The 18,523-nt window shown below is 33.5% G+C and overlaps 1 protein-coding gene across 2 annotated transcripts; it reads left to right on the top strand.

Moving 5' to 3' along the window:
* The first annotated feature begins 3,259 nt into the window (after nt 1-3,259).
* Nucleotides 3,260-17,182, top strand: LOX (lysyl oxidase). Of its 2 annotated transcripts, XM_031938969.1 has the most exons (8): nt 3,260-3,374; nt 3,616-4,620; nt 5,038-5,146; nt 7,124-7,261; nt 9,821-9,977; nt 12,087-12,182; nt 12,503-12,618; nt 15,019-17,182. In XM_031938969.1, the coding sequence occupies exons 2-8, from the start codon at nt 3,906-3,908 to the stop codon at nt 15,023-15,025; spliced, it is 1,338 nt and encodes a 445-aa protein (XP_031794829.1). In that variant the 5' UTR covers nt 3,260-3,374; nt 3,616-3,905; the 3' UTR covers nt 15,026-17,182. The 2 variants fall into 2 exon arrangements, with proteins under 2 accessions (XP_031794829.1, XP_031794836.1); XM_031938976.1 differs by lacking the exons at nt 3,260-3,374; nt 15,019-17,182 and having other exon boundaries at nt 3,420-4,620; nt 12,503-12,622.
* The last annotated feature ends 1,341 nt before the right edge of the window (nt 17,183-18,523 follow it).

Here is an 18,523-nt window from a genome sequence, read left to right as displayed (position 1 = left end):
CCTAACCATCATCTGAGAGCTCGCATACAAAAATATAAATAAATTTATGTTATGATATCACAAATTAATCAATCACATAAAGAAAAAGGAATGGATTTAAATTAAAATTTTTCAACAGCTGAAATTAGAAACAATTCATTTTTGCTTCTTATTTTTACATGGCATGTGAGGAACATCTATAAATAAAAAAATATGACTCCTGATGAAAATCTGTTATATTCACTATTAAGACCTATTTTTGTTTGCAAGTTTTTTGTTGTCTTGTGTGTGTCTTTAAAATTATGTTATAAAAGATATTCTCAGAACTCAAAATATAACAATAATAAAATAAATATAAGATTAAAAAATATTCACCTGCTTGGTCTGCTTGATAATGGTCAAATTAACAGAATAATTAAAGACTAATAAAACCCTTCATTTATAAGTCCTCTCTATTCCCGGAGAACACATATGAGGATTTTTTTTAAAAAGGAAGAACATTCAATCACATTGATTTTAGTGAGCAAAAGTGGTTTGTATCATTAACAAATAATATAACATAAATCTTAATTTTTTATCTTGATCTCATCTTCTAAAAATTATTATTTCCTGTTTGTTTTATGAGGTATATTTTTTTGGGGGGATGATTATTTCTTTTTTATTATAGCTTTTTATTTACAAGATAGATGCATGGGTAATTTTTCAGCATTGACAGTTGCAAAATCTTTTGTTCCATTTTTTCCCTTCCTTTCCCCCACCCCCTTCCCTAGATGGCAGGTTGACCAATACATGTTAAATATGTTCAAGTATAAGTTAAATATAATATATGTATACATGTCCATACAGTTATTTTGCTGTACAAAAAGAATCGGACTTTGAAATAGTGTACAATTAACCTGTGAAGGAAATGAAAAATGCAGGCAGACAAAAATAGAGGGATTGGGAATTCTATGTGGTGGTTCATAGTCATCTCCCAGAGTTCTTTCGCTGGGTGTAGCTGGTTCAATTTATTACTGATCTATTGGAACTGATTTGGTTCATCTCATTGTTGAAGAGGGCCAGTCCTTCATAATTGATCATCATATAGTATTGTTGTTGAAGTTTATAATGATTTCCTGGTCCTGCTCATTTCACTCAGCATCAGCTCATGTAAGTCTCTCCAGGCCTTTCTGACATCATCCTGCCGGTCATTTCTTACAGAACAATAATATTCCATAATATTCATATACCACAATTTATTCAGCCATTGTCCGATTGATGGGCATCCATATAAGGTACATTTTAGTATAGTAATATATACATGTAATTTGTAATAAATATAAATTATTAAGGATATGTGAAAAATATATTATATATGCATACATGCATATGTGTCTATATATAAATGAGTGTGTTTACTGTTAGAAGTACACACCAAAAAACTTGAAAATTGGTGATGGGAAGCCAATGGGAAGCTTCTTGAGCAAGAAGTGAGTGACTTGGTCATAGTTGTGCTTTAAGGAGATCATTTTGGCATCTGTGTGGGTAATGGGATAGAGAAAGGAGAGAGAAATGAGGGACACCAATTAAAAGGTTATTGAAAACTCAGGTTAGGTGACTAAAAGATCTTTTGCCCTAGAGATCCCCACCACATCTGGTCAAAAACAAAAAGAAAAAAAAAAGATCCAATATCACCCTAAATATTCATACACAATTTTTATAGCAATTAACTAGAAATAAATTGTGATAACATGAAAATAACAATAAAAATAAACTATAAATATGAAATAATTCAGAAAAGCATTTAGAAGACTCATATGAACTGGTATAAACTGAAATAAGCAGAATCAGGAAAATAATATAAAGTCATTCCATGATTAAGGTTTGGAACAAAATGGAACTTTGTTTAACACATGGCAGTTAAAAGAAAATTTAGCATGGAAAGATACTCAGTAAAGATATAGCATTATCTTAGTTGGGCTCAGTTTCTTTGATTCCATATTTTTCATGATCACCTTCAGGGGTGAGAAGCATGTATGAAGCTCAAGATTCTGTTTTTGTACTTAGGTGACCAGAAAGCCCATGTAATAGTTAAAGAATTTGTCTGTTGGACCAATTAAGTATGGAGGATGGTTTCATTACCTTTTTTTTTTTGGGGGGGGGGGGGAGGAACTAGCCCTACTCTTCACAAAGTGGAAAGAACAACCACCAAAAAAGTTCTAAAAAATGTGGAATGACAATGACCAAACCTGGCCCCAGAAAAATTAAGAAAACACATTTCCCTTCTTTGAAGTAGGAAATCATATCCTTGTTTTGCCAACAAAAAATAATAAATCCTCCTCTTTCTTTTTAAAATCTGTCATAAAAGACTAGAGAAAATGCAGAATTGGAATATATACAGAAATGAATGTGTGACATATAAATAAAAAACATCAAAAATGAGTTATTTTAAAAATCTTATTTTGATCAATACTTTGCAGGTATTCACTTTTTAGTGTCAACTTTCTTTAGAAAAGTTTCCAGCACTGCTAAAATATAAAAGTGACATGTGAACAGCTATACTATATTTGCCAACTAATTCCAGTCAGAATTGCTGACCCTTCTTCCCATTCTCTTTTCTACTAAGGACACTCCCTAGTACTCAGGAAAATCTTATTTGGTTTGGAAGTTTTTCAGACAGAAATCTTGATGTCTCCTATTATTTATCAGTGATATATTAGTGGTATTGCGTATTTAATAAACAGTGATAAAAATAAAACAAAAACCTTCTCTCCTATAGGAGGAGAGGGAACAAAGGAAGGAGGCAAGGGATTCTTAGTTCAGATGTTAATTTACAGCCAAATTCTGAACAATCTGTTTAATAACCTTTTTTTTTTAAGATGCACTGTCAAGATGAAAGATTATTTTTTCACGTTCAGATAAAAGTAGAACTCTGGGTTTAGTTTTTGAAACAGGGAAGTGGATTTATTTATTCTGGTTATGAACCTGGGTCAACCGTCCTTCTCCCATGTGAAATTTCACTTAGAAATTTCACTGCAGGAGATGAATTTGTAACCCATTTCTCATGTTACCTACACTCAGAAAAACAAAATTCGATAGCTCAGAGTTTACAGGATGAGAGGATTTCCCATAAGTCAGAGTGTATTGGGAAATATGCTTTGTTCCCCCTCCTGAACATGGAATTCTTAACCAGAATATTTTCCCCAAAACATGTTCCCTCCACTCCCGTCAAGTCTAAGTCTTCCTACCTCCCCCTTTCCAGTCTTCCTGTGTTTGATGACCTAATAGCATTTTTCCTTCTGCATACTTTGGCACAGTCGCCTGGTCTGGCTGCTTGAGTGTGTCTGAATCCACTGAAATTCCTGCATGTTCGCCCAAGATTAAGATGTGGGTCGCGTGTGTCTCTCGCTGGATGTGTATCCTTTTTTTGTTCTTTCCCCTTAAAGAAATCTCTCTATGTGCAACGTGTCTTGGGGGGAGGTGGTTAAGAGGGAGGGGGCAGATGTGAGGAACTGTCAGACTTGCACGTTTCCAATCGCATTACGTGAACAAATAGCATAGGAGCAGCACTGCCAAGAAACGCTTGTGTAACTTTGCAAATGTGCCAGAAAGTTTAAAATCTCGCATCCCTCCTCCTTCCTTCACTCCAGACACCAGAAAAAGCAGGACGACGACGATGAGAGGCTGCCCTCTCGCTATTGCTTCTGCTCTTCTCCCCATCATTCTTCTATAAACACTGGGAAAGGGGGGGAACGGGTAAGACGCCACATTCGCGTTTTCTTTTATTTTTTCAATCTACACTTAATCTTTGCCGCTCCTAGGTAACTATTGAAATACTTCGGTAGACGGTTTTTCCTTCCCCACAAGTGATTTTTTCCTCCTCTATATTTTTATTTTTTTTTTAAACTACGCTTTTCGTGTCTGTGAGGATTAAAGGAGAGAGAAAGATGCATTTCCCTTCACCCGCAGTTATTCTTCTTCGGTTGCATCTGTGCGTACACTTGGGCTACATTTTGCAAGTGGCTAGCCAGCAGCCCCGACAGGACCCTCCTCCTCCAGCAGTATGGAGGCAAAAGATTCAGTGGGAGAACAACGGGCAGGTGTTCAGTCTTCTGAGTCTGGGCTCTGAGTACCAGCCTCCGCGCCGAAGGGCTCCAGCCGCTAGTTCCTCCGCAGTCTCCTCAGTGTCTTCCTCGCTTCCCCAGACGCCAGTCTTGCTGCTCAGAAATAATAATACTTCACAGCGCTCTCGTCCGCTGCCGTCTGTGGGAGCCCCGGTCCACAACAGCATGAACAGCAGGCGTCAGCCTGCGGCGCGGCACTGGTTCCAGGCTGGTTATCAGCCGTCTGGGCAACGGCACCAGGCCGGACCATCGGCTTCCACCCTCCCTGTTGTCACCTCCACCACCAGCAGCCCTGGGGGCCGTGCTCGGGGCTCCAGTCCTGCCTCCCAGGACCGCAACCGGACCCCTGCGACTAGTCGCCCCACTCTAAGCAATCTCAGAGCTCCTAGCCGAGTGGATGGTATGGTGGGCGATGACCCCTACAACCCCTACAAGTACTCAGACGACAACCCCTATTACAATTACTATGACACTTACGAAAGACCACGTCCAGGAAGTAGGCACAGACCTGGCTATGGGACTGGTTACTTCCAGTATGGTAAGTGACAATCACAATCAGACGTGCAAAAAATTCGAAATATCTCCTTCCCTTCCGCCATTCTCCTTACCCCGTCTCCCCTCCCCCCTCAAAAAGGGCCACCTCGCTGCACCTTCTAAGAGGAAGCCCAAAGATCGGATTCAACCAGAACTCTGCACCCATGTATGTCTTCTTGACCTACATAAGAGACAGCCACATAATCATTCGCAAAAATGTTTCTATTATTGTCTTCTCTCCCGTCCCCATTGCTCCTTCTACCTAGTCTCAATACAAGCAGGGATCTTAGTGAAAGGATTCAGTTAAAGAAGGGAAGGGTTTAGAGAAAAGAATGGGTAGAAAGGCTAGACAGGAAGCCAGGGTTAGTTACAGGGTTTCAAGATGCTGGTGGCTTTCTGATTATTCTTGGCCGACTTGTAGGTCTCCCAGACCTGGTGCCAGATCCCTACTACATTCAGGCGTCCACGTACGTGCAGAGGATGTCCATGTACAACTTGAGATGTGCTGCGGAGGAAAACTGTCTTGCCAGGTAGGGGCCGGGGTCTTCTCCTGATCCTAATGCGGACTCTTCCTCTCTGCGCTGCTCTTCTCCTCCTGGAGTCTTGTCTATGGCAGCTGGGGTCCTAGACAGGTGGGAGATGGGAAGTGAAGAGGACAGGATAGTTGGGGATGATAAAGAGAATACTTTTTTTTTTTTTTTTTTTTTTTTTTTTTTGGCCCCTGCTCATGACCATTCCAACTGTTGTGTAGAAGATGAAGAGAATGGCTTGGATTAAGACAGTGTTTATTTCCTTCTGAATCTTCGGAGCCCCAGGCTTATTTATATTCAAGTTTCAAAAGCAATGGGTTCTCGTTATCATGATTAAAGAAAAAAGAAATTGTACTCGACCTAATAAAAGAGCCCACATACTTCTATGGGAAACAGCCATTCCCAGTAAATTGAATAAAACATCTGTAATTTGACCCTCCAGGAAAAAAAAAAAAAAAAAAAAAAAAAAAACCTACCCCAAAAAGAAATTATAGAGCACGTTAATGACCTCTTAGAAGACTGAAAAGTATGTTTGCTACTGTGGTCTTATTCACTTGGCAAAGGTTTTTTTCCTCTTTTGATTGTAACTGTAATTAACATGTTCTGGCTTTACTTTAACAAGCCTTGAAGCCTTTGCTTTTTCAACAGCTTTAAAAGAAGGATCCTTAACTTGAAGAATAGAAATTGTTAGGTTTTGATACTGAGAAGCCAATAGAGGGAGCCCAAGATGCTTTGGAAGGTGCCACCAAAAAAAAAAAAAAGGGGGAAAAAAAAGTTAACATTGAGAAGAAATTCCTTGGCATTTCAGAGAATGATAACATACTCCAAGACAAGTACAAAAATGTATTTAGGATTATAACTCTGTAAAGTAGGTCAAACCTTAACAGGCTTAAAAATGTGCCTTTAAAAAACCAGCATAGTGCAACTATATTTGCTTGTATTTCAGAGGAAATTCCTCTACCAATGTAGCAAGTTCCCAGAGCTACTGAGACATACCCATAGCTTGTGTATGTCAGAGGTTGCATTGTAACCCTAATCCTTGAGACTGGAGGAAATTTCCCATTCATTGCTTGACACAGTCTCTCTATTTACTACTTATGGTAGTCATATAAGTATTTGGGGATCCTGGGCTTCATGCCTCTTTATTCTTTTGCTTTGGTCGATTTTGGCCTTTCTGCTAGTGGTTCTGGCTTCTACTAAAGGAAAAAGAAATGACTCTCTAAGTAGTACTGCAATATATCTTTTACAATATTGTATAACCTTAGTGCTCTCTCATGGACTGAAGATATTTATATATCATTTACTTGATTAACTAGTTGTTTAATTTGAACTTTATTTTAATGACACAGAGACTTAGATCCATTATTTAAATACTTGCTCTTAAGTCCTAGAAATAACTAACACTTGCTAGTTTTAGGACCATTGACAAGAATTTATCTGAGCATTACTAATTATACTTGCCTTACCTACTTCACAGAGTAGTAATTGAAGTAATTATTTTATAAACATATAAAGTATCACACAAATAGGAGTCTTTATTAAGCATTTATTTATCTGATACTGAGAAGTAGCATGGATTGGTGATAGTATCAGGAAGAATGGGATTCAAATCCTTACTTTTGACTTTTACCAGATGTGACCTACTTGTTTTGGATAATTTTTAAAAACTTATTTACTAAATCATAATGTTACTATGTAGATATGTCTTGTTGGAGGGAATTCCCTGAAAAATACTTAAGATTCCTCTTTTACCCATGGTTCAGGATAATTCCTTGCCTACACTTCATTCATTGATTTTGGTTTTTAATTGGCTGGGGATATTACACAAAAAATTGGGGATGGGTAATGATTGTCCTTTTATTCATCTGGCTTTTAAGTGTCATATCTTTATTTTCCTATGAGAAGGAAGGGTAAGGAGAAGGTCGAGTAGGAAGCCACTATAGCTATGTTGTGACTATCTTTTTTCCACAACTGCAGTTCAGCTTACAGGTCCGATGTCAGAGATTATGATAACCGAGTGCTGCTAAGATTTCCCCAACGAGTGAAAAATCAGGGGACATCAGATTTTTTACCAAGCAGACCAAGATATTCATGGGAGTGGCACAGCTGTCATCAGTGAGTGTGCTGATTATTGTACAATACTCTTAAATCTCTATGTTTTTACTTGGTTTTTATAATGATGAATAACCTTTAACTTTCTATAAAATGGAGGTATGATGCTTTCTCATTGTAGTAATTGTTCACTTCTTCCCAAGTCATTTGGAAAAAAAAAGGAAAAATGAGGTAATATGTCTCCCTAAATATTACAGTCTTTAAGTTGCTTGATATTTGAAACTGTCTATTAGTATGTTTTGAATTGAAAGTATTAAGTCTTGTCCACTAGAAAGGAGTTCTGTTTCCAAAATGACACTTGTAGAGGAAAGGACATTTCTATTGGAATAGAGTCTGAATAAGTATGATATTCTTGTAAAACTAACTTTGAAATTTTAACATTGTGTTATAAAAGATAATTTTAAATATTTCTTAAAGGGCAATACAAATTACATAATTAAAAAACTAAAAGAAATCTTGAAAGATTACTTAAACTTATCCTCACTTAAAAGAACTAAAGCAAAACTGTCCCAAATAGATACTAGTCAGTCATATTTTTAAAGCTCTCTAGGAATTATTTCATGATCTTCACCCAATAGTTTTCATCAATTTAAAATATTCTTTGTGTTCTCTCCATATTTGAGTAACTTAATATTTTGTTCAAAGGCTTATTAATTACTTAAGAAGTTACAGTAAAGTTCCACTTTTTTCATGGAAAGGGTAGATAGCAAATTTATTCCATAAAAATATATTCCCTTGGACAGAGAGCTGGCCTTGCACTCAAGAAGACTATTTTTGAATGACTTGTCATTCCATACATATACATGTATATACAAATACACACACATACATAAAGACACATACATATCTGCATATATCTTTATCTATCTATTTGACTGACCATGTGCAACTCATTTGACACAAGAGGGTCCCAGGCAATTTTCTAAGACTGTAAATTGCAGAACAATTGCTGAGACCAGCACTGGTAGAGTTTCCACACTAAGAGTTTTCTGTATCAATGAAATAAATCTGAACCAAAAAATGCATGCTATCTTGTTACATTTTTAGGCACCTTAATATTATAAAATTATTTATTTCCAGGAAAGCAGAAAACAATAGTTTGCTGCACTGCCAACTCATATCATACCATCCTTCCAATTTTTAACTTAAAGATATTGTCTTTTCTTCTGTCTTTCCAAATTTTCTCTCCATTATGTATTGAAAGCCAAGTATTGAGGGAAGGGAAGGGGAAGACTGCCTTGCAGTTTTTTGAGGTTACCTAGCCATTTAATATATATTCCAGATTGTGTATCTAAGTGTACCACAAAGTAAGCACAATATTTTTTTGGATGCCATTGCGAATAATAATTCTTTATTTTTATTTTTCTGAGCATGTTTTCTTTGTTCTCCCTTCCAGCTATCCTTATTTGAACTTGATTACCATTTTAAATGACTATGCCTTTAATTTGTTAATGTCAACCTGATTTCTGTTCCTGTAGTGTGAGAAAGTATTTACTTTTATAGTGATGATGAATGGAAAACATTGTGTAAATTCCTTATCTCATCCTTTATTTAAATGCTGACAAAAGGGGTAATATAAAAATTTTATTTCCACTTAACAGATCACTTGCAAAAGGTCCCTCTTAGCCTAGTGACAATTGATGGTTTAGTATTATCTTCCTTTCTGTCATTTCAGGAATTAAACCTTTGGTGTAGATAGTCAGATATTAGTAAGTTTGGCTACAGGAGGGTTATATTTAAAAACAAAATAAAACAAAACAAAACTTCGAATGGTCACCAATATTCTTATGAAAAGGAAATATTAATCACTGCTCCTTGAAAGAAAAACAGCTGTATCCAGACAGTATAATGGAAGAGATAACTGGATTTGGAATCATTAGATCTGGATCCAGGGGTCCTCAAACTTAAAATAGAGGGCCAGTTCACTGTCCCTCAGACTGTTGGAGGGCCAGACGATGGTAAAAACAAAAACTTTGTTTTGTGGGCCTTTAAATAAAGAAACTTCATAGCCCTGGGTGAGGGGGATAAATGTCCTCAGCTGCTGCATCCGGCCCGCGGGCCATAGTTTGAGGACCCCTGCTTAGACTTTAGGTGTGCTGCTTACTACTTGTGTGACTTTGAAAGAGTCACTTCATTTTTCTGGTTCTCAGTTTTTTTGCTTCAAAAGGAGGAAGATGACTTCTCCTCTGGATCTAAATTTATGAAACTATTCCAAGATCAAGTATCAGCTACTTCCACTAAAAATTCAGAATTTGTTAATTATCAAGACACCTAATACAAAAACAATATTAACCAAAATCATAAGCCTTCTTTCAGAAGTAAAAGTATTAACATGCATTTCTTCAAGTAGATGTTTTTATACATGGAAGAAAAAAATAAATCAAATATATATTTTTCATCCTTAAAATATGTAATCACAATTTTAATGTGAAAAGAGATTTTGGTCCAAGGAATCAGTTTTGATAGAAGACATGGTTTATGATATGTTTTCTATGAATGAATGGTTTGATGTATAATTCAGTTTTTAATGAACTAATATGCCTTTGTTGAATGGACTATCAGACATTACCACAGTATGGATGAATTCAGCCACTATGACTTACTTGATGCCAGTACCCAGAGGAGAGTGGCTGAAGGCCATAAAGCAAGTTTTTGCCTTGAGGATACTTCTTGTGATTATGGATACTATAGACGATATGCCTGTACAGCACACACACAAGTAAGTTCCTTCTATACCCCAAGCTTACAGGTCTCAGAAAGAAATGACATACTCTATTTTTATTCTTGCAATTTTTTTCTCTTTGAGTTATTTTATTTAATAAGTCATCTTATCAAAGATAAAAATACATGGGAAATGGAATTAATGTAGTTGCTTTTATAGCTACATATGATATATAAATTCTTATAATATAGATACATTTATATGGATGCATATTTATAATATATACATATACAGATATATGTGATACATAGTATACATATATAGCAAAAGCAGGTCTATTCATTTATTTCCATTATTACAAAGGGACAAAGACAGAAAGAAAAAGACAAAGTACAATTCATTCATCTCCATTATCTCCATTTCTTGTGCCTATACAAGCTGGTCGCAAATCTGAAGTCCTGTTTGAAGTTGTGCTTTAGTGTATATTTAGAATCTCTACATCCTAGGCTACTGAGAGTCATTCCATATCATCACATAATAAGATGCTGGTCTTGATTTATCATTTTCTTCACAAACATTCAACCCAGCATCATCCATAACATATACATATGTTTGTATATAGAATCCTTATCCTTTATGACAGCTACTTCTCATATCATAATTAAGGCTGTAAGAGTTAATATAGTCTTTTAATAGCTTCTTGAATAGATAGGTAACATGTATTGGTGTGGGGACAATTTGTTTATATGTTGTTTAGCCAACTGTCTGACTTACATGTCATTTGAACTACGCATGTTTATTTAAAACTATCCTTTTCACCTTGCTAATACATTATTACAAGAATATGATGATAATTGGAAAAGGTAATTGAAGGGGAAAAGGGAAAGCAAGCTCCTTATAAGGTTATTTCCAAAAAGTCTGCCTTTTCAATGATACATTTAAGAAGAGAAGGGTATAGTTACTCTCCCATGCATACATGTGTACACATTCTAAATTTCAAAGATAATTGATGTCAGATGCAGAGATCTGGGACTGATTTAAAAAAAAAAAAATGCTGAATTAAGCAGTTTACATATGTTTTATAGTTGGAAAATGTGTGCTTCCATAGTTAAAGCTGTGTCAGTATTTCCATAAGGAGCCCCAATTTGTAAGTGGACAATATAGTTTCACTCCAGCATGAATTTTGGCAGGAAAAAAAGTAAATCAACATAATCCAGTCCAAAGCTGATCAGCAGCTGGGATCTTGCAAAGTAAATCTTAGAGTAGAAAACTTTTTAGAGATGTAAATTTATATCTTTTTCTAAACTCAAAACATCACAGCAAATAGAGAAAAATATATAAAGTCCATGTATTGTTGGACAAATGTTTATTCCCTAGAAGAATAAGTTGCACATCTATAAGCAGGTATATGGTCTAGTAAGATTTTATTATATATATATTTACATTGTAGGGTGTTGTTGTCAATGTTATCTCTGTATGCAGATGAATAAAAAATGACCTGGAATCCATTCTACATTGTGTACAATTTCATAATGTACTTTAGGTGACATCTAATTGTATCTTCTGTAAAGCTGGATTTGTTTGTGGTTCTCTCTTTATCCTAAGAGTTGTAAAGTCCTTTTACTTAAAAAATGCTGCTCCATTTCTTGTGCCTATACAAGCTGGTCACAAATCTGAAGTCCTGTTTGAAGTTGTGCCTTAGTGTATATTTATAGAATCCCTACATCCTAGGCTACTGAGAGTCATTCCATGTCATCACATAATAACATGCTGGTCTTGATCTATCATTTTCTTCACAAACATTCAACCCAACAGAAAGATTTCCCAACAAATACTTTTATTTTAGTGATTAGTTGCATTTTAGAAACTTTTGAATGAATTTGGTTTTATCATTTTAAATTGTAACTTTCTTAGTTGACTCATAAAAGACAGAAGCCAGATGAGATGTTTATCTGAGTCTTTTCTTTTTAACTGGGAAATGTCAGAGGTCTAAGTTGTGTGTACTTTTGTTTTCCCTAACATTGGAACAATAACCTAAACTTGGTATGGTGTCATAGTTTTAGCTAATTTTTAATTTGCTAACAGAATTCTATTATTATAATATTATGTATCATGTGATTATAGCCCTAAGACTATGCTAATCAAATTTTATTCTCATTTTTTTAGGGACTGAGCCCTGGGTGCTACGATACCTACAATGCAGATATAGATTGTCAGTGGATTGATATTACAGATGTAAAACCCGGAAACTACATTCTGAAGGTAGTGGACCTGAATATGTATTTAGATTGCAAACCTCTGTGAACATCTATGGATTCAGATATTAAATCATCATAGGACTTGGCATGATTTAGAGAGGTCATTTGAGATCACACTTTAGCCAACCCAGACAGATGAAAAATTGTCTTGTTTGCATAACTTTCCTTGTCATTCATTCAAAGTTTAATAAACCCATCTAATTAAGCTGTTCAAGCTTTAGTTTAAGACTATTTCCTCTTGTTCTAGTCTACATGTTAACAAAGAACAGCCAGCTAATGTATAATGATGACATCTGAAAAATAAATATTATTTGTTTCTATTAGGTCAGTGTGAATCCCAGCTATTTAGTGCCTGAGTCTGATTACTCAAACAATGTAGTACGCTGTGACATCCGATACACAGGACATCATGCATATGCCTCTGGTTGTACAATTTCACCGTAAGTTCCTTGTACTTTTTAGTCTTCTTTATAAATGTGTTATTCCTTGGTCTATCATAACATTCATTAATCACTATGAGTGTTTCTCCCTTTCTCTAAATTCTCTCTTAAATTGTAAAGATAGAAAATATTATAGGAGTAGAATAATTACATAATTAAGGTCCATCCTTTTTGCACTGATAGTAAAGGTGACAGTACAAAATGGTGGGTTTATAAAGAGTTCTTATTTCTCTACTTGGGACTAAAATTTCACATAATTGGATGCTATGACCACAGGTGTTATAAAATGCAGTAACTGTTATCAGGTATGGTTGTAGAATAAGGTGTTTTGTTAAAAAAAAAAAAAAAAAGTATAAGACTCACATTTACCATAACTTCCAAATAATGTGCATATATTTCATATTTGAATTATATTAAACATAACTCAAGAAGATATCCATGGCTATACAGTGCCTTCACGTCAAAAATGCTGGAAAAATATCTATAGGCTGGGTAACACAAATTTCTAGCTGAGAGAATCCTAGATAACAAAGACTTCTAACTATAGATTTTATGTTATTATTAACTTGGTATAGTGGAGCAATACCAACAAATGAACCATTTCACAGAAATTGGGATACTTCTGAAAAGGAAAGCTTCAAGTATATTTTGCTAATTCAATTAGCTGATGCCCATAAAAAGGAGCATTAACCTGAGAGTTTCTTTAATGAAAATAATAAATGTGGCAGAATGAAATAACTGACTTTAATTTCTGTAAATGTTTGTGTCTTATGTCATGTACATATTAGATTTGTTTTTCTGTAATGATATCTACTCTTCTTCCTCCTATTACTAATTATAATTAACATTAAATAGTGCTTACTATATGCTTGGAATCATGGTAAGTGGTTTATGGTAATTATTTTATTTAATCCTCTCAACAACCCTGTAAGGGAGATACTATTCTTATTCCTGTTTTATAGATCAAGAAACTGAGGGAAAGAGAGGTTAAGTGACTTGCCCAAAATCACACATACAGTTAAGTGACAATATACAAAGGGAACTTTACATGTAGATAGTTGGCAAAATTCAATTTGCATAAGTTTATCCAATTGTGTGATTTGGAATAAGTCATAATGTTTTTATATCTCAATTTCCTCATCTATAAAATGAGGACATAGACCAGACTCAAAGAATCACTAAGGTCGATCTGAAATGCTATTATTCTATACTTAAATATAGTACTATTCTCATCCCTGGATACAACTTTTGTGGTGGACTTTTTTGAGAGAAAAATTTAAATTGTAATTAATGAAATTAACATTTAAAGAGATATTTTCAGAATTTACTCGGGATGTATGGCCATTAGGCCATGTTGATTAGTAGTAAGTTACCTAGAAATAAAACCTTAATATTTTATTTTAATATGAATTATTTTTTTTCAGAATTTTCACACAGTATATATGGACTAAAAGGGGGAACATGTAATGTTTACTTTTGTTTTGTACTGTTATTTCACTGATAGAAGAAGCCTCTTTGATCATACAGCCATATGGATCAGTGGTGGATCTTAAGTTGAGGTCATCCTGACATTAAAGTCAGCTTTCTATCCATGATAAGAGGCTGCCTCTCATAAAAAATGAGGACTCCTACAAACCTTCTTAATCTAAAATTCTATTATTCAAAGTTAATTTCTCATCCCTGGATAAAATTTACTGTTAGAAAATTTATAACTTACTGTTTGGATTCCATGACATAAGAATTCACATATTCAGTCCATGACAATAACTTTTAACCCACCTTCTATTTACAATAATAATTAATTTACCACTGTGATTGTAATATTTCCAGTCTTATATTTACAAAATTGTGATTCTTCACATCTCAGTGTGAATTTGTCTACTCAAGACCTCCAGTTTTACTTTTTAACAGTTTAATTGTTTTTCTCTTGTCTGACTCATTGTGAGTGATTCCTTTTGGGATTTTCTTAGCGAAAATACTGGAATAGTTTGTCATTTGCTTCTTTAGCTTATTTTATAGATGAGGAAACTGGAGCAAACAAGGTTAAGTGATTTGCTTAGGATCATATTGCTAGTAAGTGTCTGAGGCTAGATTTGAATAAAGGAAAAGATCTATCCACTGTGTCAATTAGGCTCTTTTCCTACTTATACAATTCTACTAATTTTTCATAGGTTTTAATATTTTGAAGTTGAAACTGCACTTATCAGACATATAACTATTTTTCTTAAACATTGGTGATCATTTACCAAGTACCTTAAGGATATGGTTTTTATTATTTGGAAGAAGGATCTTGCTTCCATATCAGGAAAAGCAAAATAGGAAAATTTTAAAGACTACATTTCTACAGAATGTATCATGTGTACCAACTTTTCTTTTCTCCCTCTCTCTTTTTTCATTTAGGTACTAAGAGACAAAACAAAAAGTAAAATAAAAAAAAAAATGGATGAACCAGTGCCTGATGTTTTGAACTGAAAAAAAGAAAAGCAACCTAGATTAACTTCAGTAGGATGTAAATGGGGAAGAGCACAGAAAATACAAAAGGAATTATTATTTGGACTGCTTAATAACAAAACATAACTGGATTTTAAGATTGGGATAATTTCATTTATACTTGTAATATAGTTGTGGTGAATTATGTAAAGTGTTTCAAATTCCACAGTTAAGATTATTTGCTATTTCAAAGAAACTTGCCTTGTATTGCCCTGGGAATTTGCAGTACAAGCCAGCAAAATATTTGTTTCATTGAACTATTAGTGAATGAGCTGAAACTGTTTTGTGCAAAAAAAATTTTACTGTGCTAAATTACAACAAAATATAATAGTGACCAATTTGTAAATCCTAGCAAAAATTAATTTGAAAATGTTAATCCTATCATTACTCCTACAAATAAATATGGAAATATTGGTGCTGAGGAAAGAACACACATTATTGATTTCAAGAAATATTAATATATAGCAGAGAAATGTCAGTATATGTATTAAGATAGTTACATTCCTATATAAAATTTTGTTTACATTTTTAACAGTAGTAGATAAACCCTTTTCTTTCTTCCAAATACATAGCTCAATTCTGACACAAATCAGGTTTAGTTTTCAAATGAATTAAGAAATTGAACCACACAATCCAAATCTAATTATTTTTTATGATGCCTTGTTTGTCTCTTTGATCTTGTCTATGGCTAGAGATTATTCAAAATTACATTCTTAAAATGACAAGTCAGGGGACAATGTGAATAGGTTACCATCCAAGTAAGATACAATTCTTGTAATATGGGTAATTTTCAAGCTAAAAAAAGTTTAAATAATATATTACCAACACTTACCATCTTCTCAGGTCACAACAAAAAAGTAGATAGCCCAAAGCATTACTGCATATTGAAAATCTTTTTTTATATGAATGGAAGACACATTTTTTTGTCCCCAGTATATTTTTTTTATCTTTCATACTTGATATTTTTTACACATAAGAATCACTAGCACATTTTATTGTTGAACAGATTATTCATATCAATAACATCACGGATCCATTGAAATATATAAAACTACAATTAAACCATTTTAAGTATTATTCAGGATATATGACTTTATTATGTCTATGTAATAATGGATAACCAAATTAAGTCAATAAGGAGCTAATCATTAATTTTTTTTCCTGAAAAGTTTAGCCCAAATTAGTATATGGCATTAATTATTAGCATAAGAAACCGGACAAAGGAGAAGGATATTTTCTGTAAAGTGACAGGCTGTACTGTATAATAAGACAGCTGTGATATTACTTTTAAACTGTGAAATAATTTGTCACAATAGAATTTGGATAGCTTCTGTTTTTCTTGAAAAGCTGAAGATGCAGTTTAAGTTGTCTACACTTGAAATAAAACTATTTTAAAGTTAGTGGTGCTTAAGCAGAAATTATCATAAATTAAACGACATTTTAAAAAAATCTAAATTCCAACATGCTTTTAAATAATTCCACAAAATGTCACATAGAAAAGTGAACTGACATCTACATGGCTTATAAAACCAAAAGGCATAATTATTGATATTTACTAAGCATCTGTTGTGTATATAGTTCTATAAAAGGTCTATCATAGGTGAAAACATAGTTTACAATATCTTGTCCTCCAAATGCAAATATTTACCAATATTTAGTAGTATATATATTGTGACACTGAAATAGTCACAAGCTTTTAAAGAATCTGTATCTGGGCTATGGAATTATTTCTTTAATTGTGATCTTTTCTAGTAGAAATGATCTTAAAACATTAATTTTTGAACTACTGTCAGTATTATTATTGAGCCAGACTGGCATTTAAAGATACATATCTTTATGTTAAGAGCTTATTGATTTAGAGCTGAAAGGAATCTGTGAGAATCTAGTTAATTTCAATGCAATAAATGAACCATTCTCATATAATTTTATAGATAAGGAAATTGGGACCCAAGAGATTAGGTGATTTGTCCAAAGTGAAGATTTGAAGTAAAGGCCTTTTCTCCAAACACCTCTGCTTCTTCACATACCTGTCATTTAAAAACTTTGTTAGTTTTTAGATACATAAAAGTCATAAATGTTATACTGACTATGCCATCTTGTCATAACCACTTTATGTGAAAAACTTATTACAAGATGTAGGAATGATACAAACTGAAGTGACCAAGTGACCATGCTCCTAATATTTATATTCATTACCATCTTTCAGCAGATCAAAGATATAGCTGAAAGGGACCTTATAGGCTAACTGTTCCAATTTTCTAGGTGAGGAAAAGTTTATGTTATGAAGACCATTTTTAAAGTCATGCAAGCAGATGCTACTAATATTCATAAGCATTTCCCCAACACCTCAAAAATGGCTGCATTTTAAATTTAATATTAAATTACTTGATTTTTTTCAACAAACTTCATTTGTATTATTTAAGGGAACTCCACCTCTCTCCTTCCCCTATAATTTCAATTTTGAGCTCTGGAGAAATTACTTCTAATGATCATCCAACCTCAAATAATAACAGCATATATCACTGATAACAGATATTAATCAATAAAGCTTTAAATAAATTGAAAAATGAATAGAAAGAAAAGTTGAAATAAAAATACAGGAATTCTGAAAAGTCCAGCTTCAACAAATAAAGGCCAGGGGAAAAAATAACTTTTAAACTCATCATTTTTATATATCATTTAATTTTACATACCATATATTCTTTCAGATAATCTGATAATTCAGGTATCTTACAACTAAATTAAAAAATTCTTTACTGGGGCATAAGATCCAGATTCCCCTAAAATCATCACTGCTTCTTTTATTTTATGCTAATGAATCAAGGAAAAGATTTATATATTTTTAGAAAAATCTTCATATTTTTGATGTAAGTTTCATTAAAATATATATATTATGTGATCAATTTGCTAGGAATTATTTTAAAAATGAAACTATAAGAACTATGGCCTCAAATACATTGAGATTTTCTCCTTGGAAATTTATGTGAGAATTATTCTAGAAATAATGTTCTCCATTTCAGATTTTAGAGGAAATTTAACCTATAGAAAATAACTGTTTGGAGCTAAGAGATTAACCATATATCAGTTATCTTTAAAGGGTATAATTCCTTTCAAAGTGCTGCTGGATATTCTTTGATAACTATAAAATAAGGATCTGACAAAATCAAATATAAATGGAGCAAAAAAAAAAGCTTCATTTTTATTTTGCACCAAAGTTTATTGTGTATGTCAGCTGGCATGTAATTTACTTTCAATTCCTTTCTGTCAAACTTTTTTTTTTTTTTAAATGAAGAATTATTTATCCACTCAAAAAAGAAAGTTTCATTCCCAAGCATCCAAAATTGATCTAACTTGTTCTATACTACAATTTGCAATTAAGGTATGTCCATAGATAATGCTTGTTTTCAAATGGTGC

The sequence above is a fragment of the Sarcophilus harrisii genome, chromosome 1 (genome assembly GCF_902635505.1).
Source record: "Sarcophilus harrisii chromosome 1, mSarHar1.11, whole genome shotgun sequence".
Lineage (NCBI taxonomy): Eukaryota > Metazoa > Chordata > Mammalia > Dasyuromorphia > Dasyuridae > Sarcophilus > Sarcophilus harrisii.
This window is presented reverse-complemented; position numbering and strand designations above follow the sequence as displayed.